The sequence below is a fragment of the Mauremys mutica genome, chromosome 16 (genome assembly GCF_020497125.1).
Source record: "Mauremys mutica isolate MM-2020 ecotype Southern chromosome 16, ASM2049712v1, whole genome shotgun sequence".
Taxonomy (NCBI): Eukaryota; Metazoa; Chordata; order Testudines; family Geoemydidae; genus Mauremys; species Mauremys mutica.
Window position 1 is genome coordinate 17911326 of NC_059087.1, and position 27952 is coordinate 17939277.

Here is a 27952-nt window from a genome sequence, read left to right on the forward strand (position 1 = left end):
GAGTTGAGACTTTGTGTAATGTATATATTAAAAAGTGACTCCAAATATCTCTGCACTTAATCACTGGAGTGAACTACTCCAGAGGTGTTTTCAGCTGCTGTCTAAATTAATGTTTACTATTTTAAAACTTTTCTGATTAAAGAGGAATCACAAAAGCTCCTCCTGACCAAAGAAGAAATATAAAAGAAAGTGTCTGTGTTTATTGTGCTTTCCTGAAATTCATGCCTGCTGTGTCAGGCTGGCCAAGTTTACTAAATAAAATAAAGAGGCATCATCCAATCTGTTTAGATCCCCAAATTATCTTCCTTCAAAAAGAAGGCAATTCCTATGCAGAATCTTTTGAAAATAAGTTTGTTATGCTTTTAGGTTCTGAAAGTGCCATTAAGCATTCTTCACAGTTGTGAGCAAGAGGTTTGAGACACACTGACCAGGGACATATCCTAACTTCTTATCTTTAGAAAATATATTTTTATTAAGAAAAAGCAAATGTTTAGCTTGACATTATAACTCAAATATGTATTCACATAGCGTACCATGATTCCCATGACCACAAATGGCACAAAGTTAAAAAGTAATTCAACAAAACCATTGAAACTTTTATTGTGATACCTCAGATACAATATAGTGAAACAACAAATGATATACAGTATTGCTAGGACAAAACAGCAAAGCAGCCATGTCATCTGTAAAAGAAAGCATTTTAAAGTGTTTAAGAAACAATATGAGGCACAACTCAGTTGCCATTTATGACTCATGCTTTAGGCCTTAAATGATTTGTAACAGTCCTTTTCAAAATTACCTCTGAAATTCCTGTTCCTTTACAATAGATACTGCTGATTGGCTTACACGAGTGCTAAATGAAGTACAATACAATATCCTACAAGTTTAACAATAATTTGACGGCTTCCTTCCACTCTTGTCCCATTATCATACAAGTGGGATGTTAAAATTTGTCTCTCTTTGTGGCGCTGTGGTATCTCAATCTAGATACAGGTCTTGCAATCTGACTATATGATCCTCTTATCTGAAAATTTTTTTTTGAGAGAGCAATATATAAAGGAAAATTTTCAAGTCCATTGGAAATGGTACAGAGCACCCTATGTTAGCACAAATGTAGTTTACATTAGGGAGCAAAATGGATATATTACTATTTCCATAATCAAAGGGTTAATAGCTTCTGTTTGTTACTTTGAGGTATCGTTCCCTTGAAATCAAATTAATTTCAAATCATGTCTTCCACAAGCTGCTATAAGTTTAGATGCATGAAAATTAAGCCAGTTACAGAGAGGCTGCTGATTATTTTTAAATTTGCCAAATATTTAGTTTGCAGTAGGGCATCAGGACTTTATTTGTACTCTGCTACATTAGTACTGTTACAATTCAACCTACATCACTATATAGTTTGTAGATAATGAAAAAGTTCACATATTCCAGCCCCTTTTAGCAACAGGCAGAAACTAGTCAGAAGAGGTTATGGATGGTTAAGAGGGTAATAAAATACTGTATATTAAAATGGCAACACGGTGAAAGAAAGAAATAAAATCCAAAACAGCAAAAGTGGTAAGGCTGATGTATCAGCAAGTCCTCCCAAATTCTGTCAGAGTTGACAGGAAATTTTGCAACTTAACATTTTGTAAATGACAGTATTGCCTTTCATTGGTTAAAAGGATGTCCGTAGTTATAAACCAAGGAAAGAATATTGGCATTTGAAGCAGATTCTCAATATTGTAACACCAGTGTTACAGTCACTCTTTAGAGCCTAGACAATGAAGAATGTGTCACCAGATTCCAAAATCATGTCAAATTATGATGCTTAATTATATTAAGACAGCCATAGCTTTTATGGGTTCAAAAGAAAATCCCTTCAATACATGTATATTTTTCGCTAGCATATTCTTATGTATCCCAATGAACATTCTTTCCAAGAAGCCAGCTCGTAGTTGGTTCATTTGGTCCAAGAAAGAGCTAGCATGAAACAAGAGTTCACAAAAGCTTTTTGTTACAGTTTATAAAAAAAACAAACAACAAAATAAATGTTAAGACCAACAATAAAAATAACCAGTACAAGTAACAAAAGTGCTCAAGTGGGAGAGGAAGTAAACTTGCCCAGAATGAACACACAAAACCTTTAAATATAATCTTAATATATTACGCACACACACACAAAAAAAAGTTAGAGGGAAAATGCTTTGTAGAATTCTCTTCAAGTAAGTTTTTCTTTTTAATGTACTGCTGGAAGGTTCAGTGACCAGACTGACCTCTTCACATCAACCAGCAGCCACTAATACCTGGAACCAACTTTCACCAAAACCATTAGGCATAACTCTCCACTTCTTTACCATGGGAGAACTGTTTCAAAGAATCACTGCTCAAGTCAAGCAATAAGAAAAAAAGGTTCACATACTCCCAGCTATCATAGCAAGCATAAAGAATTATTACATAGTAGTGTGGAGTAGGAATTTTGTATTAGTTACAGCTCCTTCTCTACTCCCTCTTACTGCTCCTCAAAAGACTAATAAGAATATTGCTTTATTTGGTTCTCTTAAAAGCCATAACATTATACATAACTCACATTAACTCCTTATGCCAGTAGTTGAAGTTTTAGGTGCTAAGCACTTAATGAAATCCCAACCTTTGGCATCAAGGGTAATTAAGGTTTTGGTGAAAATGTCCAGTTTGAAATACAAATAAATAATGCACTGAAAAAAGAGGTTGAGTATGTAAATAAGAATATCTTTTCTAGTTTTTTCTTTTGTTTTTTTTTAAAAAGCTCATTAATAGGAAACATCCAAATCCACTATTTAAAATATGACTACAGATTGTTCTGTCTCGTAAAAAGAAAAAAATTAACCTTAAATTTGTACTCTCATTTTTATAGTGAAGGGTCATGGTGTTTTTCTCTTCAGCTCAGTGTAATTCTTCTTGAGTCTGTAGCCAGACAAAGAAAATATAAATTTCCTATAGACATCTTCATGGGTGTTACATTTAGTCTTTGAAGCCAACACAAACTCCTTGTTGATAGCTGTTTCGGTGCTTTCATTGTTGGCAATGGACATTATACTAGAGGAAAACTGAAAAATAGCCCAAACAAAACAGAATTCCAGGTTCTTTCAGACTGAACAGATGGCAGCACCAGATGACCATCTTGTGCCAGTGACATTCTTGGGACTCCTGGGTTCAATCTAATTCTTGATTATAGAGGAGCAGTATAAGCCACCCCACAAAATCCATATTGGACCCAGTTGTACTAGAGCAGTTCTTTGGACTTAAGCCCAAGGGTTTTTACTATTTCTACTTTTTAAAATTTAAGTTCTGTAGGTTCATTATCACAGCTCCTGATGTAGAGCTTCTGTATTGCTCCTAGTCATTGGCATGCTTGTAAATGAATGATGTCTGGTAATAAAGTGCAGTAGAGTTTTGAAAACCTGTCAGAGAGTTATCTAAAATGTAACAGCAGCAGCAATGGCACACATTGCAACCTTCACAAATGCCATGTTAAAATAGTTATTAAAAGGAAACTAACTTCTATTCTATTGTAAGGCTTTCATATTGTTCATTCCATCAAGACACAAGATTAATTTTTTTTAAACCTCTCTGAAAGTGCATGCACAAAACCCAACAGTAAATTTTGTGGATACACATCCACAGAAGGCTTTCTTACTAAGTCACTCCAGTTAAGAAGCAGCTGGAAAAAAGCAAAAAACAGAAAGGATATGAGCTTTATATAAATTTTATTATGAAAATGTCTTTGGGGATGATTTATCCAGCAAACCAACAAACCCCTTTTTATTTTTATTTTAAAAATTATCTTGCTATTCTATTTTATGAAGAAATGAAGTCAACGTCACACTTTCCTGCCCATCCACCAACCCCCACTCTTCTTCAGGTACTGTTACTAACTTCCATCTCATAAGCTCTGGCCTGTTGTCACACAAAAATAAGTATATTTTTGTTAAAGTGTAGCAAAAGCAGAATACTTCAATGAATTTTCTTTATAACAACCTCTTTGTCCAGTGCATTAGACTACACAGCTACATGGAACCTGCCATAAAACTTCACTGATGCACAAGTCCCTGTTACTGTTAAAAGGTACAGTACCAAAAACTTGTTTACTGACTAATTTTTATAAATACAAGATGCATATATTTTTGTGCCCTTTGATCTTGCAGGCTGTAATTTTATCAACTTCTCCCTTCAAGACACAAGTTTGCTGGATAAGGAATGCAATTATGTTGATTAAATATATTCTACAGTATCACTGCCTTAGTATTCTTGAAAATTAGTTGCACTAAAAATACTGAATCATTAATGTATTCTTTTTTGCAAAACTTAAGATCTACTTATATGAGTCAGTGCAACCAAAAGATTTCTAAATGAGCACTGTACCTTTAACTTACTTGCCTGCAAGATGTACATAGATTATGGTACTCCCAAATTTTAAAAAGCAATTAATGAATACTCTAATACTGCAACCCTTTCACTGCCAGAGATATCAGAAATTGCTACATATAAAAAGACACCCCCAGCCCATACATTCTTCAGGACTACTCATATCAGTCTTCTGCTAGATTTGGTGTAGGTGTTTAGGCAAGAAGCATGCACAGCAAAAGGTAGCATTAAAGGCATAGGTCAAATAAAAATGCTAACCAGTAAAATTCATTTGCAGTTAGTGAACTGTTTCTCTAGAACTTGAGAGTTTAGAAAAAGGTCATCCAAAATGTTCCAAAACAACTGTTCACACAAGAATACATATACAAAAGAGGGAACTTACACAAGGAGAAAAAGGCAAACATGGCCTGAAAGAGCCACATAAACTACACTACTCATTTGTGAGGTTGCAAAGTTCAGTGATATTCTCAGAGCTACCTCAGCCAATATCCTCCTTTCATTTGCATTAGTCTTTATAAAGCATGTTCCACAGAATATTGTCCAGAGTGAAAAAATGCTTTTAATTTACTCCCAGCCATTGTCTTTGATCATATGGGCAAGTTCAATGATAAATTTTCCTTCTTTGTATTTTTGACTGCTCTCAAAAGCATGTTCCTAGAAACAAGAAAATAAAAATATTTAAAATACTGAATTAGAGTTAGTTTTTCACATTATTTCATTACCAATTTTGACATACAAATAAAAATGAATAGATAATTAACATTTGTAATATTTATTAAGGCTTTCTGGTGATATTTTATTTGTATGGATGTTTTCTCTTTCCTGATTGAAGTATCTAATTTTTAGCACATATGGTGTCCTTTACATAAAATCCACACTAAAATGTTAATATAAAATTGCACATGCCTATGCATAAAACTATAATTCAACATTTATAGTACATACATATATCTATTTACCTAGATATTACTATGACCTCATCAGTATAATTTCTTGAGCAGCTCTCAAGGTACATTAGACATTTAATGTAACTCTCATTTCTATGGAATGCCAGGATTATCATGTTGTTACTTTATTTCAGAGCCAAGATTGTGTGTGTCTGTTCTTTTACATATTGTCAACTACAGGTCTGCTAAGGCCAATCTTTCCTCAAACTAGCCCTGGGATTGCTGGATTCAGGCTGTGATTTTTGCCATTTTTTAAAATTTTGTTAAGCCACAGCTTAATTGTAGGTGATTTCCTAGCAGCAACTTAAAATTTTGGACAGGTGTTGTTTTTCATTATTTTAAAGAGTGAGTTTATCAGAATATTATAGGTTCTGAGTTCCAAACCAGTCTTGCATGCTAAGAGAAGGGATGACAGAAACCAAAGTTAGTATATGGAAATGGAACCTTCTAACATAGCTGTTCAGTTTCCTTCATTTCATGACTGGACAAAAAAAAACAGTCCTTTTACAACCTCAGCTCTGGATGTTCATTATTACAATGAGAGGGAACACATGCAGCTGTTTTCCAGAAGATTCTGAAATTCAGCTGAATCGAGTACATCCTACAAGTGGAAATATGCAAAGGTCACCTCAAAGAAGAATTTAACATTTTCACAGTGTGAAAACTGTAGCATGTTAGCAGTCTGGATTACTTTTCAGCCACAAAATTGAGTTAATTATTGTGATTATTTGTAGCATAGTGTACAATATACTCGCCATTTAACAACCTAGTTCATGCTTTGACTACATCACTGTGTTTTCTTAAAATGCCAGATAATTAAAGAAAAAAATAAAGAAATCTGAAAACTTGACATCCAAAGTTTTAATACCAAAATGTGTGTGGCACTTAAATTCCAAGGTAATAGGATACAATGGATTAAGAGTCACTCATAACAATAACGAATGGTGCCTCAGTAGATTAAAGACAACTTCTGTGGACTGCTATATATATGAATGTTTGATCAAGAAAAAAATATTATATACATTACTTACATATTTCCATCCAAGAGTGGTTTTACAGTTTTCACAATAGATATCTGCTACAGCATGTAAACCTGTCAAAAGAACTCTCTCCTCTGCTGGACCACAGCCCACATTTACCCTGTAACAAAGAACAGAAATAGTATCTTAAGCTGCAAGACAGATCTTGCTTTTTTTTTTTTTTGTGTGACAACATCCTACTTTTCTCCTGGAGATGAAATAATTCAAGCAAAATCTGAGACCAAGTCTCCAGGATATATATGCCACTATTTTTAGTCAAACATTTGTGAAATTAAGTTCTAGGGCTATACTTAAAGAGGCAAGAAGAAAAAAGTGTAATCATTTTGTTTTTCATTTTCTACTGTGAAATGGTGTCATTTGTAGCATGAGTTAACTATCACTCACATTATCAAGTAACATAAAACGAAGCACGATAAATGGGAAACTATTTAACAGTACTTAAAACAATATATTAATAAGTGACAGATGGCTTATAACTTAGGCCTTGCCTATGCTGGGAATCAGCTGCTTTCAAACAGGGGTAAGCTCCACCAGTGCCAATTACAGTTTTCCTGTTCTATGGTAGGCATTTGTAACAATGCGACTACACTAATGTAGGAAAGGCTTTGGCAATATTTCTATGCTATAGACCATAGGTTAAATTACAATAATCACAGACAGTGAATATTAAAAACCAATGGAATGCCTCTTGCACATCTAGCTATGGAGTACTGCTCCAAAACAAAAAACTTTCCCTATCAAAAACATATACCTAAAATACTAGTCAAATAGTCATTCCAGGAAAATCAGGCAACACTTGGTTAAACCTGTTATACTACCCAGATCTGTAGTACTCTTGACTATGCTTGGCATCTCAATTCTACATGAAGTAACTACAGATAAAAGAATAAAGAAAGATATTTGTAAAGGTAGAGTCACATCTTTCAGTCTTCACTGTAATTACCTGGTCTATAAAAATAAAACAGACACATCTGACTTGAATTCTATTTAGGAATTGCTTTGAGCAATTCAGCTAGTTAAAAATAGAGATGCAATCCAATGACAGCATATTACAAAATCTGAATTAGTTCACGATCTATAAAAGCAAGGTAACAAGCATGTATGTAGACTGCAATGTTAAGGGGCTACAGCAAACATTGGACCCTCTTGATATATGTCTGGCTTTTTGCTTCTGACAAATCTGCAATTTTCAAGGCCAATATTCAAGCATTCTAAAGGTTAACCTGAAAAAATAATGGCTTTGCTTTGGGCTATAGTGATGATGTCCACCAGAGTAAAGTTACAGTAACGTAATTTACTTGAATTTCAAGCCTTACCTAGTTTTCTGGAATAAAACAGTTTAGTGTCACTTGCCTCAATTCAGTTAGAATCAGATGCAGTTGAAAGTTTTATTTCTAATTAAGAGTTAAATGTGACTAATGATAGGATTTCCTAAATAACTGTAAGGAAGACTCAGACTACAAGTTGCACAATAGTAACATTCTCCTGAGAAAGGCCAGTTATCCCAGTCACACTTATCAACAGGGATTGCCAGTATAAGGCTGTAGTCCATTAAGAAAAGAATTTGAAAGAGCAGATGAAGGTGTGACTGTTACTAATGTTGAGTATTTTGCCCATTTGAGGAACATACCAAAAGATGATACTGCATAGGAAGTATGTAATTGTAGTCATACTTACACAGAATTAAAGAGGTAGGCTCTTCCCTGGCTTCCCTGAAAAGACTGTAAGAAAGAGAAAAATATAATCTTTAAAATAAAACAGTTTCAGAAGTGATGTGTTACAAATAATTTAAAATAATATATTGTTGCCTTTAAAGAAATTAAGGTTTATACAGAAATTACTTTTATTGCACATGACAACTTTTAACCACATCTGTATGTAGTATGAAAATAATGGAAGATTTTGTACCAGCAAAGAATGAGGAAACAAATAAAAAAGCTATACCATAAAGGCTTCAATTTGAACACACAATTTTTTCTCCAAACTTCACATTTTCCATCTTACTTTTTTTTAAATAGAAAGGATGCATAATGGCTAGAAATCCCCTTAAATGTCCATAAAAATGCATTTAACCAAGTTCTATGGAGTGGGCCAAGTTACAATTTTTGTTAGAGTCCATAGACTGGCCTATGTTAGGGCCATATGCTACACCTGACCCAAAGGAAATGTCTCACTGATGTCAATGGGAGTTTCCCATCAAAAGTGTAGAATATGACCCTTAAACAGAGGGTAGAAAAGCCCAGCAGAAGCATGTTTCCTTCCCCAATCATTCCGGAGTAGGGACTGTCAGAGGCTGAGCTCAGACACTGATCCAGAAAAGAAACAACATAGCAGTATTCTGCCACTTAGGCCTTGTCTGCCCTAGAGAAATTTATCAAGCTAATCTCCATGTTATTCCCCAAGCATGCCTGTCACAGAGGAAATTCCTTCATAAAAACTATGTTAAGATGTTAAGATTGAATGGTTAAGCACTCAAAAGTCTAAAATTATCAGAATTAAGGTTGCATGCACAACCCTTAACTTTGTCCCCTCGTGCATATGCATTACAATTCAGTTTTTCATTATGCAGTTACATGCCATTTCTCAATCATCATCATGCGATTTTGCAGTTTTTTCTATAGCCTTGTAAAGTATCTTACACGATATATATATATATATATATACACACACACACGCATGCATACACACACCCTTCATTGCTTCTTTTTGATATATATAGTAGTAGAGTACACTGTACATTTGTATATCTGTTTGTAGGGACAAAAACGTATGCAGCATTGTATTATTTGAGAAACAGTATAAAACCCTACAAAGACTGTAGACACACTGAAGCCTGGTCTACACTAGGCGTTTAAATCGGTTTTAGGAGCGTAAAACCGATTTAACGCCACAACCGTCCACACTAGGAGGCACCTTATATCGATTTTAATGGCTCTTTAAATCGGTTTCTGTACTCCTCCCCGACGAGAGGAGTAGCGCTAATATCGGGATTAACATATCGGAATAGGGTTAGTGTGGCTGCAAATCGACGGTATTGGCCTCCGGGCGGTATCCCACAGTGCACCACTGACCGCTCTGGACAGCATTCTGAACTCGGATGCACTGGCCAGGTAGACAGGAAAAGCCCCGCGAACTTTTGAAATTCATTTCCTGCTTCCCCAGCGTGGAGAGCTCATCATCACAGGTGACCACGCACAGCTCATCAGCACAGTTAACAATGCAGTCTCCTGAGAATCGAAAAAGAGCCCCAGCATGGACCGCTCGGGAGGTACTGGATCTGATCGCTATATGGGGAGAGGATTCAGTGCTAACAGAACTGCGTTCCAAAAGACGAAATGAAAAAGTATTTGAAAGAATTTCTAAGGCTATGACGGATAAAGGCCACAGCAGGGACTCAGTGCAGTGCAGAGTGAAAGTTAAGGAGCTCAGACAAGCCTACCAGAAAACCAAAGAAGCAAACGGAAGGTCCGGGGCAGGTCGAAAAACATGCTGCTTCTATGCTGAGCTGCATGCAATTTTAGGGGGCTGCGCCACAAGTACCCCACCCCTGACCGTGGATTCCGAGGTGGGGGTTGTAATCTCTGCCATGTCTGAGGATTATGCAGACGGGGAAGATGAAGATGAAGAAGAGGAGGAAGACCTAGCAGAGAGCACACAGCACTCCGTGAGCCCCAGCAGCCAGGAGCTTTTTATCACCCTGACGGAATTACCCTGCTCCCAGCCCTCACAAGCAACTATCCCAGACAATGACGCCATGGAAGGGAGCTCTGGTGAGTGTACCTTTGTAAATAGCAAACATTGTTTTTTCAGCAAGCGTTTTTTAATGATTGATTTGCCCTGAGGACTTGGGATGCGGTCGCAGACAGTATAGTTACTTAGAAAAGTTTGTTAACATGTCCGGGGATTGAGAGGAAATCCTCCAGGGACATCTCGATGAAGCGCTCCTGTAGGTACTCCAGAAGCCTTTGCAGAAGGTTTCTGGGCAAGGCAGCCTTGTTCCGCCCACCATGGTAGGACACTTTACCACACCATGCATGTAGCAAGTAATCAGGTATCATTGCGTGGCAAAGCATAGCAGCGTATGGTCCCGGTGACTGCTGGCATTCAAGAAGCATCCGTTCTTTATCTTGTTGTGTTATCCTCAGCAAAGTGATATCGTTCAGGATAACCTGGTTAAAAATCAGGAATTTAAGTAAGGGGGGTGGCCATTTTTCTAATGGGTTCGTGGACTGCAGCAGCTTAAAAAAAAACCTTTCCTGCACGTAGCGAAGCGGGAGGAGGGGAGGAGTGAAATGCCGATGATCTTTTTTGTGTTTGGTCATCGGCGATCTTCCCCAAGCTACCAGCCACGCAGTGGGTGGGGGGGTGGGAAGGTTGTTGATTAGCGGGGAGCTAGCGTGGTAGTAGCCATGCGTTGGGGGGGAGGGGTAAATCACTACAGAAGCCGAAAGACAGTGGCTTACCATGGCCGCAAGCAAGCTGAATTCTGATGCCTGGACCTGTGTCTGTGAGATCTGTAACTCCAGAGCTGCAAGCACTCACTATTAAGATGAAAAATGCGACCTTGTAGGGAAATCACATGTGCTAGGTAAATAGTGCTGTTCACTGTGAAGCTTCAGGAACGACAGCAGGATCACAGAGTGCCGCTGCAGCCCCTGTGTAACCACCCTCAACCCTCACCATGTTCCATATCCTCCTCACCCAGACGTGTAAGAACGCGTGGGGGGAGGCTCCGTGCACCCGCCCACTCCACCCCCGTGGACAGCCCAACCAGAAGGCTGTCGTTAATGTGAAATTTTTTTAATGGCCTTCTCCATCCTTCCTATCCTCCTCCCAAACCACACCCTTACTTCTCTCCCTCTTTTTATAATGAATTAATAAAGAATTCATGATTTTTAAACGAGAGTGACTTTATTTGCATAAGTAAGCTGTACTCGAAGGGGGAGGGAGAGTTGCTTTCAGGGAATGAGTCAATCAAGGGGGGGTGGGTGTTCATCAACAAACACAGCAGTCACACTGTACCCTGGCCATTGATGAAGCTCCTTTTCAAAGCTTCTCTGATGCGCACCGCTTCCTGGTGTGCTCTTCTAATCTCCCTGGTGTCTGGCTGCGCGTAATCAGCGGCCAGGTGATTTGCCTCAGCCTCCCACCCCGCCATAAAGGTCTCCCCCTTACTCTCACAGAGATTGTGGAGAATACAGCAAGCAGCAATAACATAGGGGACATTGGTTTGGCTGTGGTCTGAGCGAGTCAGTAATGTGCGCCAGCGCGCCTTTAAATGGCCAAATGCACATTCCACCACCATTCTGCACTTGCTCAGCCTGTAATTGAACAGATCCTGACCACTGTCCAGGCTGCCTGTGTATGGCTTCATGAGCCATGGCATCAAGGGGTAGGCTGGGTCCCCCAGGATAACGACAGGCATTTCAACATCCCCAACTGTTATTTTCTGGTCTGGGAAGTAATTCCCTTGCTGCAGCCGTTTAAACAGAGTAGTGCTTCTGAATACGCGAGCGTCATGAACCCTCCCTGGCCATCCCACGTGGATGTTTGTGAAACGTCCCTTGTGATCCACCAGTGCTTGCAGCACCATTGAAAAGTACCCCTTCCGGGTTACGTACTGGGTGCCCTGGTGCTGCGGTGCCAAGATAGGGATATGGGTTCCATCTATCGCCCCCCCCACAGTTAGGGAATCCCAGTGCAGCAAAGCCATCCACTATGGCCTGCACGTTTCCCAGAGTCACAACCTTTCGTAGCAGCAGCTTTATGATTGCTTTGGCTACTTGCATCACAGCAGCCCCCACAGTAGATTTTCCAACTCCAAATTGATTCCCGACTGACCGGTAGCTGTCTGGCGTTGCAAGCTTCCACAGGGCTATCGCCACTCGCTTCTCTACTGTGAGGGCTGCTCTCATCTTGGTATTATGGCGTTTCAGGGCAGGGGCAAGCAAGTCACAAAGTTCCATGAAAGTGCCCTTACGCATGCGAAAGTTTCGCAGCCACTGGGAATCGTCCCACACCTGCAACACAATGCGGTCCCACAGGGTCCATGCTTGCTGTGCTATGGCGTCTGCACAGTTCACCAAGCAAAAAAGGCGCGAAACGGTTCTCTGCCGCTTTCAGGGAGGGAGGGGTGAGGCTGTACCCAGAACCACCCGCGAAAATGATTTTTGCCCCATCAGGCACTGGGATCTCAACCCGGAAATGCCAAGGGGCGGGGGAGGCTGCGGGAACTATGGGATAGCTATGGGATAGCTACCCACAGTGCAACGCTTCCGAAATCGACGCTAGCCTCGGACCGTGGACGCACACCACCGATTTAATGTGTTTAGTGTGGCCGCGCACAATCGATTTTATACAATCTGTTTTACTAAACCGGTTTATGTAAATTCGGAATAATCCCGTAGTGTAGACGTACCCTAAGAGGCATGCAAACTTAACAGGTTTTTGGATGTAATATACATTAGATATAGCTTTATGGTCAGGTCACCTACTACTGAAATGCAGCCACACTGGTCAAAGAATGAGACAGAGTTTAACAGCTACAGCAACACTATTGCTCTGTTTAGATAAGGAACTGAAGACTATCATATCCAAATGAAAGTATAGAGGGAATTTAGAATTGAGACTGTAATTATCCAGGTTGGATGTTATTATCCCCAATGTCCTGACCAAATTCCATTTTCTTGGGAAAAGGGCCACAACGACTACCGTACTCAGGATTTTGATTTTAAATCTCATAAAAAAACAGTACTTCCAAAAGTACAGTGCACACATCCCTCTGATACTACTGTGGGGCATCTGTTCAGCACTCATTCTGTATCACCAGCACAACTTTCTGAGTACTCTGTGTTTTCTTGGGGGGTCTAACCAAAAACAACCAACTCATCTCACCACTTTCTATTTCAAATGCAGGAAATAATTCTTTGACCTTGCATTTGCTCATATAAACCCATAGCACATCATACATACCAAATCCACCCCCACCCACTAACTTCAACAATATTCCATATACAATTCCTATCCCTATCCCTCCAAGTGGGAAAAGAGAAAAAGAAGGAAAGAACCACATGACAGATGCTATTCAGATCACTTACTGCACTTTGGGATAGTGCTCAGATACCATGGCGCTAATGCACTATAAAAACTTGAATAGAATAGATCCAACACTATGTAGTTCACAAAATTACAGCCCAAGATGGTATGGCTACAATCATCTCTCCCCCCCCCCCCGCCAAAGGAAAAAAAAACATTCTCATGAAAGGTTTTACTTGAAAACTTGAGTACTTATTATTCCTTGAAAACTGTTTTATGGCAACCCACCATTCAATGTACAATGAAAGTATTCAAAATGCTCAGATGGAAATGTGTTTCTCCACTTTTTAAAATTGCTAAATCAATTATGTTATCAGGTATTATGGGCCATCTTGAGAAATATGGATAGGGATAAATATTGTAATGGTAGAGATTTCATTAGTTATTGAAGCAAGTTGGATATTTTTGTTAAATCATCCTCATTTCCCCTTACATATATTACTTCAAAAGAAAATGAATCATAATCATGCAGAAGAGGCAGTGCAATCTGTTTGTAGATTAAGGGAGGGATTTTTAAGAATACTCAGCACTGACTTAACTCTGCTCTGACTGAATCAATGGTAAAAACTTCCACTGAACTCAGTGAGAGCAGAATTAGGTCAGAGTACTTTTGAAAAATCCCACTGTAAATATTTTCTTTGAAAGACTACATTCATGTAGATATAATACATAAAAGAACTTCCCATTAAACAGGATCTTTTCACAGAAATTTGCAATACAGATTTTTTACTTTTTATAACCTGAAACCATTTGAACTATAGGCATCGACACAATGTCTCCCAGCCCCTCCCCCAACCCTAATAACTCATAGCATTTCCAGTATCATTAAGGCTTAAGACAGAGAGTTTGTCATGAAAGATCTAACTGATGTGCGGTAACTTTAAGAGACTTTTTCCATACAAATTGTTATGCACTCGATCTAAAGTTGTCACCTCTCTATACTGTGAAAGAGAAGAAGCCAATGACTAAGTCAACGTAGTATATGTATGTTACACAGTCTGAAGGACACAAAGCATTGATACTAGTATCAGCTTTGAAATAATCATGTCTCATACACCCCGTTAAAATACAGTTAGCAAACTAGGGTGCCAGTCAAAGGAAAAGGTAAATGTGAATTACACCATTTTGGCCAGGAATGGCCAGTAATTTGGGATGCAATTGTGGCCACCTAGCAATATGAAAGGAGAAATCTGCCACTTTGGAACACTGGACAGTAGGCAGGAGGCCTATTTATACCTGCTCCCATGGTTGCAGGGACAGATTACAGAGCACATTAGAGAGGCAAGGATGAGAAGCCATGTCAGAAAACAATCCAAACTGAAGTAGATGTAAAACTAATCATCACAAAATACTGAAAGGAAAGTAAATTTTAAAAATACTATTTTATAATATAAGGCGACTTTGGTAACAAAGATTTGCTTACAAAACAAAAATCCTCTTTTCCTTAGCAACTTTTTGCCATTTATTTAGATTTATACTGTCAATCAAAAGGAGCACCAAAGCAACTCCTTTTAAAAACATACACTACATACAAGGAATAAAAAGACTCATTTTATCCCAGAACACACATAGCAAAGATAATGTTCCTCCCACTAGCCAGCATCACAAATCTCACCACTCCCCGCCACAGAGGGAGAGAGGATGGGCCTTGGAGCACACAATGAAGGTTAGCAAACTCAAGCCATTACATACCATGGAGAGGAGTGTTCCAAAAAGGTCTGGGGGCCTAACAGAGCGCTCTCCCTCTTTTATACCAATTGGACTCCAACTTACTAGGTACCTCTGCTGACCATACCTACAGCAGTATAGAAACAGAGAGGGGTGGTTTCTTTGTAATGGGGCATGATGGTCCCAGGCCACTCAGGGCTTTTTAAGTTAAAACCAATAGCTTTCAACACAGAAACAAAAAGTAATTAGTGAAGATAAAAGAGTATAATGTATTCACAAAAAGGAAACAATACTTAAGAAATGGTTGCCAAATACTGCACCAGCCCTATTTAAAGTGCATTCCAGTACTCCAGTCCTAAGGTGACAGAAAGCATGGATAATAGTGGAAAGATCCACATCCAAAAAAAATAGTCATAAGTCCAGCTGTAAGTAGATTTAAAAAAATAACTACCTGGCTATTGCTGCTGTTTGATCTTCTAGTAGCAGCTGCAAGTCTAACCCCAAGTCAACCCACAGCAGTCACAAAGTCTTAGTCTGAGGGGGAAGACTATTATTAAATCACACCATGCAAAATAGTATTTTTAAAATTACCATGAAAACATTTAAGAGCAAAGTACATTTTTAAAAAATTCTCATATTAAAAAGGGAAAGGATTGCATGCATTTTCCATCATTTTAAAAATTGCAGTTGTGCTTACAATTTTGTGATTTACAACTATGTGGAAAGTTCAACAAGAAATGCACAATGGATAATAATTCTTTAGAAGGGTAGTTTTGTCTTTTAAAATTAGTTATTTTCTTTGCTTCCCCATAGTTGCCACTGTACTTTGACACACATAAGTACCACCTCAAGACATTGGAATGATATTTAACCTTATTGATGCAGCACTGATACTAAGATGCTCTACCTCTGTACTTAGCTTCACAGTGAAACTGACTAGAACAGGTTGTGTGATTTGAGTCATTTTGATCACACCTCCTCCCATTCCTGGCTGTGTCTTCAGCATTCATGCATGTTTTAATATCCCCTATCCTTCAAAAATGATCCTTGACTTCAGTAAGGACAGAACCATCTCCTATCAGTGAGCTTCTTGAATCATGTGTACAACTGTTGCTTCTACTTCTCTACTGGATTCCATTTTTACTTAGCTTTCATTCTTTATGCATCATCAAAAAACTGTCCTCACCAAGGCCTCCAATGACTCACCATAGCCACATTTCAGGACCTTTTCTCTAACCTCCTTGATCTTTTCACCTTCTTTAACAGGTTGCCTCATTCCCTCATCAACTCTCTTCGTCCCTGGTTCTTTTCTTCCCTCCAACCAACCCTTCACTGTATTTCAGTGGTCCCTCTTCCTTCCATCTCCATCAATGTTTCTCAAGGCTATATCTTTGGTCCCTTTCTCTTTTCCTTGTAATCTAATAGCAGAACTTCTATTACCACCATTTTAGTCTGTTTCCAAAAATCTACCTCTTAATTTTATCATCACCTACTATATTTCTGACACAGGATGCTGTATTGCTCTGTCACAGCTTAAGCTCAATATGGTGAAAACTAAGCTCTGCATCTTTCCTCTCAAAAACTTTATTCTTCCTTCCTTCACGCTGCTCCCTGTACCTTGCACTCATTCCTGTACCAGTCATCTCACATGTCATTCTTATCTCTCTTTAAAAAACTCATTTCTTTTGAGAAGTCCACAAACATTAATCCATGATGGTAAAACATGGTAAGTGGTTTGGGTTTTTTTGGGGGGTGTTCTAGCTAGCCCCATCTTCCAAATCTTCTAATACATTTGTACTGGATATGTCTAGGCTAGATTTCTCAAGGCAGGACCATGTCCCCCTTCCTCCTAGATATGAGGGTAAGGCACAACTGACAGCAAGAGGGTGGATGGCAGCATAGCCATACTGGCCATGCTGAGGGCAGGCATCCCCAGAGATGCTCCCCAAAGTTTAATGGGTGTTCTGGTGTTGGGACCCTATTACCACAGAGATTCTTAGACTCTTTAATTTGAAGTAGCCTCTACCCTCCATTATGCAAAAACCCTTTGTGTGGTAGTGGTAACTCAGAAGTTTTTGAGCCTCTTCATTTTTCTATAGGAGAGGACCTAGGCACAATCTCCAACTGTGGGTTTCATAAATTCTGCTAATTTATCCTATATACTCAATCATGTGTCAGTCATTTTAAGGCTAAATTTCATAAGACTTTAGCAAGAAAGGTACAACTTATCTACTTAAGTATTATTGCATCAAAGTCAAATAAATAGACTAACGCTTGTATTTAAAGAATCTTCATTTATTGATAATATCTAGCACTTACATTGCATTACAGCTTCAAAACAGCATGCAAACATTATGTAATTAAGCCTCACAATACCATGTTTGGCAGGTAAGACATTATTTTATGGGTGAGGAAAGAGATTTCATTACTTACCCAAGCCACTCAGAAAGACAATGGCAAAGCTGGGATTGAAACACATCAATTACTAACTTCTAGTTCCATGGCAAATTAACTAAACTAGATCATCTTTTCCATAAACAGATTTTGCCGAAATTATTTTAAAAAATAACTAATCTACATTTAAACTGAAGGGGTGAAACAAGCAATTTTATATAAATGTTATTCAGGAAATTTTACCTATTCAGGAACTCACTCTTAAAATTCCTTCTCTTTTCTTTCCTCCTTATAGCAGAGAAGTTCAGACAACTGAGATAAGCAGTTGCCAACCTCTTCATCCTATGGTAGCTGTCTTTCTGTCATCACCCTCAACCTGACTGCAATTAGGCGTTTTTCCCAGATGATGTAGCAGCTTTCCTGAGATCAAGACATGGCAACATTATGAACTACCTATGTGGAGTGCTGTACCACAGACATACCTTGATTCTTGATGTTTGACTAGTTTTTAATAACCAAAGAATGGGAGTTCCACGGTCCCTTAAAACAGGAACCATCTTACAATTGATTTATTTCCCAAAAGTAACAGACTCAAACTACCATATATTTAAGAAATATTCTGCTACAAAACTGTAAGCCCCATCAAAGTACTTTGATATATTTTGAAAGAAGAGTTCCAGAAAATGAAGTTTACTTACCTATAACCGGAGTTCATTGAAAAGGACTCTGCATATTCCCACTCATTGGATGTGTCAGCACATGCAGCTCTGACAGTGATATTTTCTCACGGCAATGCCTATGGGAGCACTCATGTGCCTCTCCCTACTCTCCCTTCTCCCTGAAAATTGTGATGGCCAGGTTATAAAAGGGGTGTGTGGCACTCCTGGTTGCTTCTGTTCCTTTCACTTTTTTCTCAGGCCTAGGATTTCATTAGGACTATGAGGAAGAAGGGAAGATGGGGTGGGAGCATGAATGTGCAGAGTCCATCTTGACAAATTCTGATTATAGGTAAGTACCTTCTTCCTTTTGTTTACTGCCACTCATGGAATAGTTTGATAAGCAGTACCTTATGTAAAGAAGGTAGAGCTCAGAGTCCTGACTGAGTAAGGTTTGAATTATTGCTCTAGCAAACTAAGGGCTTGATTTGGACACTAGGTCTCGGGAGTAATATTTTGTAAATGTACTTATAAAGCTCCAAGTAGCAGCTCTACAGACTTCTAAAATAGGAAAATGTCTAAAGTAGGCTTGTCAAGCGATCAAAAAAATTAATTGTGATTAATCATGCTATTAAACAATAGAATACCATTTATTTACATATTTTTGGATGTTTTCTACATTTTCAATTATAGTTATTTCAATAACAGAATACAAAAGTGTAGTGCTCACTTTACATTCATTTTTTATTACAAATATCTGAATTGTAAAAATAGAAATAGTATTTTTCAGTTCACCTAATACAAGTACTATAGTGCAATCTCTTTATAATGAAAGTTGAACTTATAAATGTAGAATTATGTACAAAAATAACTGAATTCAAAATAAAACAATGTAAAACTTTAGAGCCTACAAATTCACTCAGTCCTACTTCTTGTTCAGCCAATTGCTGAGACAAACAAGTTTGTTTGCATTTACAGGAGATAGATAATGCTTCCCGCTTCTTGTTTACAATGTCACCTGAAAGTGAGAATAGGTGTTCGCATGGCACTGTTGTAGCTGGTGTCACAAGATATTTATGTGCCAGATGCTCTAAATATTTGTATGCTTTAACCACCATTCCAGAGGACATACATCCATGCTGATGACAGGCTTTGCTCAATAACAATCCAAAGCAGTGTGGACCAACACATGTTCATTTTTTTCATCTGGGTCAGATGCCACCAGCATTTTCTTGTATGATGGCTCGGGTTTTGTAGTTTCCGCACTGGAGTGTTGCTTGTTTAAGACTTCTGAAAGCATGCTCCACACCTCATCCCTCTCAGATTTTGGAAGGCACTTCAGATTCTAAAACCTTGAGCTGAGTGATGTAGCTATCTTTAGAAATCTCACATTGGTACCTTCTTTGCATTTTGTCAAATCTGCAGTGAAAATGTTCTTAAAATGGACATGTGCGGGGTCATCATCTCAGACTGCTGTAACATGAAATATATGGCAGAATGTGGGTACAACAGAGAAGGAGACATACAGTTCTCCCCCAAGGAGTTCAGTCACAAATTTAATTAATCATCAGCATGGAAGCATGTCTTCTGGAATGGTGGCCAAAGCATGAAAGGGCATACAAATGTTTAGCATATCTGGCACGCAAATACCTTGCAATATCGGCTACAAAAGTGCCATGCGAATGCTTGTTCTCACTTTCAGGTGACACTGTAAATAAGAAGCAGGCAGCATTATCTTCCGTAAACAAACTTGTTTGTCTAAGCAATTGGCTGAACAAGAAATAGGACTGAGTGGACATTTTTTTTGAGTTAATCGCGTGAGTTAACTGTGATTGACAGCCCTAGTCTAAAGACATGCTGTGGAGCTGCCATTGATATAACAGAGCATGACTTAACCCCTACAGGTTGTGGAATAAATGCTACTTTATAGCTTTCCTCTATGGACCATCTAACTTATCTAGAGAGTGTCTGTACAGTGACTGTAAGTCCCTTATAGTTGTCTGCATATGAAATAAAGAGATTAGGAGACTTGCAACATTCCTTGGTTTTGTTAGGATAGTGAGTGAGCCAAATCTCCTTTAACATTCAAAGTATGCAGCTTTGACTCACCCATAAGAGCATGAGGTCTTGGGAAAAATACTGGCAGATTAATAGTTTGATTAAGATGAAGTCAGATACCATCTTGGGGAGGAATCTAGGATTAGGAAGAAGCAGTACTTTATATTTGTGAAAGACACTGAATGAAGGATTAGCCATGAAGCATGTAGTTCAGTCATTCATCTAGCCCACAGGATGGCTATGATGAAAGCAGTTTTAATAGACAGGTGAAACAAAGAACACTCTCAAAGAGAGGTTTCATTAGCTCCATAAAGGACTAAATTGAGATCTTATGATGGTACTGAACCCTTTATCAGAGGATACATATTGACAAGTCCTTTCATAAATTTCTTTCTGGTATCATGCACAAAGACTTGACTTATTTACCAGTGCATGGTGGGCAGCAATAGCTGCTAGGTAGATTTTCAAAGAGGATATAGACATTTCTAATAGCTTTAACTGAAGTAAGTATTCAAGAATAGACTGAACTGGTACAAATGGTGGATCTATAAATGTATCATTTGCCCACTTTACAAGTCCTACTCCATTTGAGATCATAGCACTTTCGAGTTGACTGTTTTCTACAATAAATCAATATTTGCTGCACTTTTAATAGGCAAGATTTCTCAAGATTATGTCCAGATACCCCCACACAGTGAAGAGCTTGTCTACCACTGATTTCTTTAATGACCATTCATTCAGTTCTATTACATCCCTGCTATAAGGATCTTGGCTATGGGGCATGGGTTGAGGCTGGGATCTGAGTTGCAGGGGACTCAATGTGGTCTGAGTTCAGTCTAGAGGGTCAAGACCAGAAGCAGCAGCCCATACTGTCATGCCAGAAGATCAGGTTGGAGTCAAGAGCTCCAATCCGATGCAGCTCATTGACAAATTAGTCAGCCAAGGTAGGGTTAGTGGAACAGAGGCCAGGAGAGGTGTCAGGAGCAGAGTGGGGGCTAGAAAACCATGAACTGGGACCAGGAGCAAGGCAAGGTACCAGGAGCAGGGCAGCAGGGTCTGTTTGTAGCAGCAAGCTGGGGATCTCCTTAACTGCACAGACAGCTTCCAGGTGATTTCCCTAGGCTCTAAATACAGTAGAACCTCAGAGTTATGGACACCTCGGGAATGAAAGTTGTTCATCACTCTGAACAAGTCATTATGGGATGCTCCTCAGGGCAGACTGCTCAGAACTGGACTAACAGCTGTGCCAGCAAACCTTAGCATCTTCCCCTCCTCCCTATCTGTGCCTGCCCAGCAAGTGGGGATGGGGACAGGCAGCTGGTTCTAGCCCCCTGGTTGGAAGGGTGATGAGTGAGGCATCCTGGGGCACTGTGGTGTCAGTGGGCGCACAGTGCAGGCTATAGCCCTTTAAAACTGAGCCACCCCTCCAGAGCGCAGTATACAGGCAGGAGTTCAAGCTCTGGCTCCAGCAGCTCATACTCCAGGCCAGGTTCCAGTAGCAGTTCCCGCCCCAGCACTGGCAGCTTCCTTGCAGCATCAACAGCTGGGCTGGAGAAGCTTCTTTCCAGAACTCGGACTATCCCCTTACCAGTGCAGGAAAGTGGCACAGACCCCAGTGCTGCTCCTGCTCTGCCTGCTCAGGGGCTCACAGCTGTGCCTGTGAACTTCAGCATCTTCATCTCCTACCTGTAAGTGACTGCCCCACGCATGGCAAGTGGGGGGCGGGGGGTAAGGATAGGCAGCTCAGATGTGCCTACCTTTAAGATGCAATACGGGTAAAGTACAGTACTTGCTGGTTTGGGTTTTTTTTTTTGTCTCTGCTGCTGCCTGATTGCCATGTGTCCAGTTGACCGGTCAGTCCGTAATTCTGGTGTTTGTATCTTTGAGGTTCTACTGTAGTGTGAATGGGTTAATCAACATATTCATAAATAATCTGAAAAAAGGGGTAAAACAGTAAGGGGGCAAAATCTGCAGATGATACAAAACTACATGGCAGCAGTCAAAAAAGCAAACAGAATGTTGGGAATCATTAAGAAAGGGGTAGATAAGACAGAAAATATCATATTGCATCTATATAAATCCATGGTACACCCACATCTTGAATACTACATGCAGATGTGGTTGCCCCATCTTAAAAGAGATATATTGGAATTGGAAAAGTTTCAGAAGAGGGCAACAAAAATGATTAGGGGTATGAAACAGCTACCATATGAGGAGAGATTAATAAGACTGGAACTTTTCAGCTTGGAAAAGAGATGACTAAGGTGGGATATGAGAGAGGACTATAAAATCATGACTGGAATGGAGAAAGTAAATAAGGAAGTGTTATTTATGCCTTCTCGTAACACAAGAACTAGGGGGTCACCAAATGAAATGAATAGGCAGCAGGTTTAAATCAAACAAAAGGATGTATTTTTTCCACACAATGCACAGTCAATCTGTGGAACTCCTTGCCAGAGTTTGTTACAGGAGTGGGTGGGTGAGATTCTGTGGCCTGCATTGTGCAGGAGGTCAGACTAGATGATCATAGTGGTCCCTTCTGACCTTAAAGTCCATGAGTCTATGTTGTGAAGGCCAAGATTATAAGAGGGTTAAAAAAAGAACTAGGTAAATTAATGGAGGATAGGTCCATCAATGACTATTAGCCAGGATGGGCAGGGATGGTGTCCCTAGCCTCTGTTTGCCAGAAGCTGGGAGTGGATGACAGGGGTTGGATCACTTGATGATTATCTGTTCTGTTCATTCCCTCTGAGGCACCTGATATTGGCCACTGTCAGAAGATAGGATACTGGGCTAGATGGACCTTTGGTCTGACCCAGTATGGCTCTTCTTATGTAATCAGGGAATGCAGTAGGGACCAGTTCATTATGGTCTCCAGGGGTAGGACATCCAGCAGTGCTTGAGCACACAAGGGGCACAGACTATTGTTCATCACTTCACCAGGGCTATCAAGTGGCAATGTGGACCCAGGCTCCAGACCTATGGATCCTCACGATTGCTCAGTTGACCCACCAGGCTGTTGTTTCAGGCACAGCTAGGAAGGGTCAATCTCTCCCTGTTTGTCCATGTAACATATTGCCCTTACACTGTCTATGAAGATCTGTACTGCCTTATTTTGGATCTGAGGTAGAAAAGATTTGAGGGCACAATAGATTGCTTTCAATTCAAAGATATTTATATGCAGTATCTTTTCTTGAGAATTCCAAGGGCTGGCTACAGCTGTTAATTTGCTGAAATGTGCTGCTATCCCTGGTTGGAAGCATCTGAGGCAATTTTCTAATGGAGATGGTGGGTAAAGCTACCCCTCTTAGAATGTTGCAACACTGAGTCCACCATGTCATGTCAAGAACAGAAATATCTTTTATGGGATGGTCAATCATGTATATATGCTGTCTGCATTTGGTCTGTAATTTAATGTTAAAGACTTCTCATCCTGAGCTGAGAGTAAGAAGTTATTATAAGTGATTGAAGCCAAAAGTCCTGTGAGAACTGTAAATAAAATAAATAAATCTTTTTTTCAGAGTAGGATTCTGGTGATGCACTGCTATAATGCATTGAAGCTTCAGAAATCTGTCTTCTGGCAGAAAGGCTCTGCCTACCCTAGAACTGATCCTAGAAAGTGAATCCTTTGAGTAGGCAGCAGAGTTTTTTTTTTTAATAAGCTATTAACATCTTGAGGAGGGAACAGGTATAAGCTATGTCCTTGGAAAGGCCTTATTCTGATTAGGCTTTGATCAGCCAGTTGACTAAATAAGCGTAAATGGATATACCCTGGCATCTTAAATGAGCTGCTACTATGGATAGAAACTTTGTAAATACCCAGGGAGTAGCAAATATGTCAAAAGGTAAGACTTTGTACTGGAATTGGTCTTGTTCAATCAGAAAATGAAGGTGCTTGTGGTGTCTGGATCTGAAGGAAATATGGAAGTATGTATCTTTCAGCTCACAAGCTGAAAACAATCTTGGGTAGTTTGCAAAAGTATAATGGATACTAGTATTAACATGCAGAATTGGAACTTTCTGATAAAGAAAATGTGCTTCTATAGATCTAATATGGGATAAAGCCCTACGTTTTACTCCAAATATTTTCTGATATGTAAGAAAGAACTTTGACCTCTGCATTCCCTTGGCACCTTCTCTATTCCTCCTGCTTCCAAAAGGGAGTGAACCTCCAATCTTAAAAAGGTCTTGTGAGAGGGGAAGGAGAATTAGGTGGAGTAGGGAATTGAATTGAATGACATATCCATCTTTTATTAGCACCAGAATCTATTTGTCTGATGTGCTGCAATGCCAAGCATTGACAAAGTGGGAAAGGTGGAGACGAGGGTTAGCTGAAGCTCCCCAACCTCACATAAAACTTGAGGGCTGATGTTCAATCCTGAAGACTAAGCTGAAAGTTCATTCCCTTTCATTCTGGGTTTAAAATACTTTCTCCTCTTTTGTCGCTGTGAAGGAGGTGGTTACTGCTGTTGAAACTCATGCCTTTGGGAAAAGTGAGACAAGGAAGCAGAAGGGTCTATTATGATACCCAAAGCCAGATCCTGAGGTCCTCCTTCTTGCAGGTTGGGAGACACCTAATGATCTTGCATCTTTAGTTTCCTTTAGTGTTTCATCTGTTTTATTACTAAACAAGCCATCACCATTAGAAGGGTGATGGACAAGAGGCGCACCTCTTGAAATCGGGTCTTTTAGCTATCATAACCACCATGGATCTGGGGAGTGGAACCAAAGATATGAACTAAAATATGAAATTGAACTTTTAGAAACAAACAAGAAACAGAGTAACTAACCTTAACACCAGAACTGACACCTAATAATATTAAGCTATGGCAATGGCTCTCTCTTACAGAGAAGATCTAGATCTGATGGATCTAGTCAGGTTTATGGCCATCTGCTGCTGCTGTTGGAAAGAAATGAGGTAGCTGGAGTACCAAGCCCTCTTTTATAGCCTCACACTAAGAATATTCAGGATCTGAGAGGTAAAGTGTGGGAGAGGCCAACAATACTCCAACAAGCATTGCTACAAGACGGTTCCATCATCACAGCTGCACCTCCCAGCACATCCCATGAGTGGGAATATGCAGAGGACACTCAAAAAGCAGCTTATTTTAGCATTGAAGCTGCAGATAAATTACAACTTTAGCAATTAGTGTGTTTGCTCACAGATAGTAATTTCATTATGCATAACACCATTAATTTTATTCTCCATTGTGTTATCTTTTTTCATGTTTCTATTTCAAATATATAACAATTTTACAGACTGGGAAGCTGAGGTGGAGGGAATTTAAGTAACTTGCCCAAGGACTGGGAGAGAGAAATGACACTTCAGTGGCAGAACTCAATCTATAACTGTAAATTACTAATCTCCAGCATTAATCAGTATATAAACCTCACTCTATGGAGGATATTGTATCAGTGCACTGCAAACATATAGTCCATAATGCTTGTTCAGCACTTGCAAGATGTTAAGTACCAAACATGCTATTATAAGCAACTACAGTACCTCCTGTTCAGAATGGTCATGTTGGCATGCTTAGCTTCTGATTTATTCAGAAAAGATGGATTACAAGTGGCAGGAATAGACAGGAGCAGAGATTCATGATAAAGTGTGCCATCAATTATGAGATAGTACTCAAAATCCTGCCTAAGAAGTCAGATATTTACTTTGCAGCTGGGAAGCTGTTTTTATTTAAACATTACTGAAGGTTACACTGCAAATATATTGCAGCTCTGCTTTCTGATAGTCCTAGACAATGACAACCAAAGTTATAGTTAGAGTACATCCAAAGAAGACTGTGGAATACCCGTTACTGTAGGTTTTTAAGAGCAGGTTAGATAAACATCTATCCTGGATGGTCCGGGTGTACTTGGTCCTGGCCCAGTGCAGGGGGGTGGACTAGATGGCCCATGGATCACTCTAGACCTTCATTTCTATGATTCTATACTTCCAAAGCTTTTCCATGTTTTGTAGAAAGTCAACAAGAGTCCATTTCTACACAGTAACTCCATTCAGTTCCCTCTTTCTTCCTGTTTCATAGCATTGGGGAGGGCTAAGATATGTCCATTAAAAACAAATATTCAGTCAATAGTAAGATTTTTTAAATATATTTAGTAAGCCTATTACAGTCTATGATAACTGCTTGTTGTAGCCATGTCATACAACTGGTAAGTACTGCACTACATAGTCAGTACGTTATAAAGCAGTTCTAAATGTTTTAAAAGGGTAGGTACATACCTGCAAGTGAAGCTCTTTGAATGCAGAATTAGGTATGAGATGCACTCCTAAGTCACATGACCTCTGTTGTAGCATCAGGTTAACTATTTTTGCCCAGGAGAAAAGGAAATTGCAGTTAAGCAAACAATTCTATGTACACCCTTCAAGGCAAACCAAGTGGTTGTATCCTGATGCAAAAAGCATATCAAGCTAGTTATTGCTCCACAGACAACACACACTAGATTAGGTCATGTGACTAGAGAGTGTGGCTGCATAGAAAATGACTTTAGTGGAATGAAAGATGTCTACCACGTCCTACCAAGGACTACTGCAGGCATTATGAACAATTCTGAAGTTTGACAGAGGATGTCATTAAACATAGTGGCACTATCTGATAACAGCATACTGTTGTTAGTTATTCATAAGTACATATTCCTCATTTGTTATGCAGAGTTGTAAAGAACAGTCAGATAAGAAATGCAAAATGTTAATCTACCAGATTATTTTAGATGGTGATCAACTAAACTAGGCAGAGTCAATGTTCTGATACAACATTTCCAAAGAAAAAGCATGTGTTGCAAGAAATGAAACTTGATAATTCAGTGGGTGGTACTCTTCCCTTTCAGTCAGTACTGGACCAATAGCTGACTGATCCTGCAAGCAATACCTTCTGGATAAGCTGTAAAACAGAGGTCTTTTATCACTTTTGGATATCAAAGATTCCTTGGTACTTCACAGAAGTAGTGACAACTACTCAGAGGATTAAGAGTATTAACAGAAAAAAAGAGGGAAAAGGAAAATTTGTCATACTGGTTAATTTCTTCTCTTATAAAGATTAGTTGCTAGTTCTCCCTAGATATAACTCTTTCCTCACCCTATATGGAGGCAACTGGAGATAGCTCTGTTCTAGCTGCTTACCAGGGCAGAGTCACCAAAGGACTTCATACCAAATGGATATACTCCAAAGATTAATGATTGCTTAATAGAACAGTAGATGGAATTACACCCAAAACTAAAAAAGTCTAATGAAAGTTGAATTTGCAAAACTTAATTTTAGAAGAGGTCCACCCTTAAAAACTATCAGTGTACACAGGGTTGGCGGGCATTATGTCTAGAAGTAGGCAAATTGATAGGCAAGACAAAATTATCTTCTTAGGCTAAAACATGTTGGGGTCTTCAGAATTTGCTATGACAACTCTCCCATGACCCCTCAAAAAAAAATCCTTGAAGAAATCAAAGATTAATTTGAGGATTTAAAGTCATGCTTCTGACAAACAGAAGTCTCCCCTTCCTCACAAAAAGGTGAATCTGGGGCAGAAGATTCCAGTTTAGAATGTTGTGAATGGAGCCCTTTATGGATTTTTTCAGGAGGCGCAGAGGTCTTTTCAGCCCACAAGGTGACCAATTATCTTTTAGAATATTCCTTATGCCATAAAGGAGGGGAGAGATAAACTTCTGGGTTTGGAACATTCTAAAATGTCACAATTACTT

At 39.2% G+C, this 27952-nt stretch overlaps 1 protein-coding gene across 7 annotated transcripts in view; it reads right to left on the reverse strand.

Annotated features, from left to right (window-relative positions):
• Window positions 1-575: 575 nt before the first annotated feature.
• YPEL1 (yippee like 1) overlaps window positions 576-27952 on the reverse strand; it is a 45552-nt gene continuing 18175 nt past the window's right edge. For all 7 annotated transcript variants that reach the window (XM_044989592.1, XM_044989593.1, XM_044989596.1 and 4 more), the window contains 3 exons: window positions 8054-8097; window positions 6368-6476; window positions 576-5043 (listed from right to left, as the gene is read on the reverse strand). In XM_044989592.1, the coding sequence (XP_044845527.1) occupies window positions 4954-5043; window positions 6368-6476; window positions 8054-8097 (243 nt within the window). In that variant the 3' untranslated portion in view covers window positions 576-4953. The remainder of the gene's footprint in view (window positions 5044-6367; window positions 6477-8053; window positions 8098-27952) is intronic.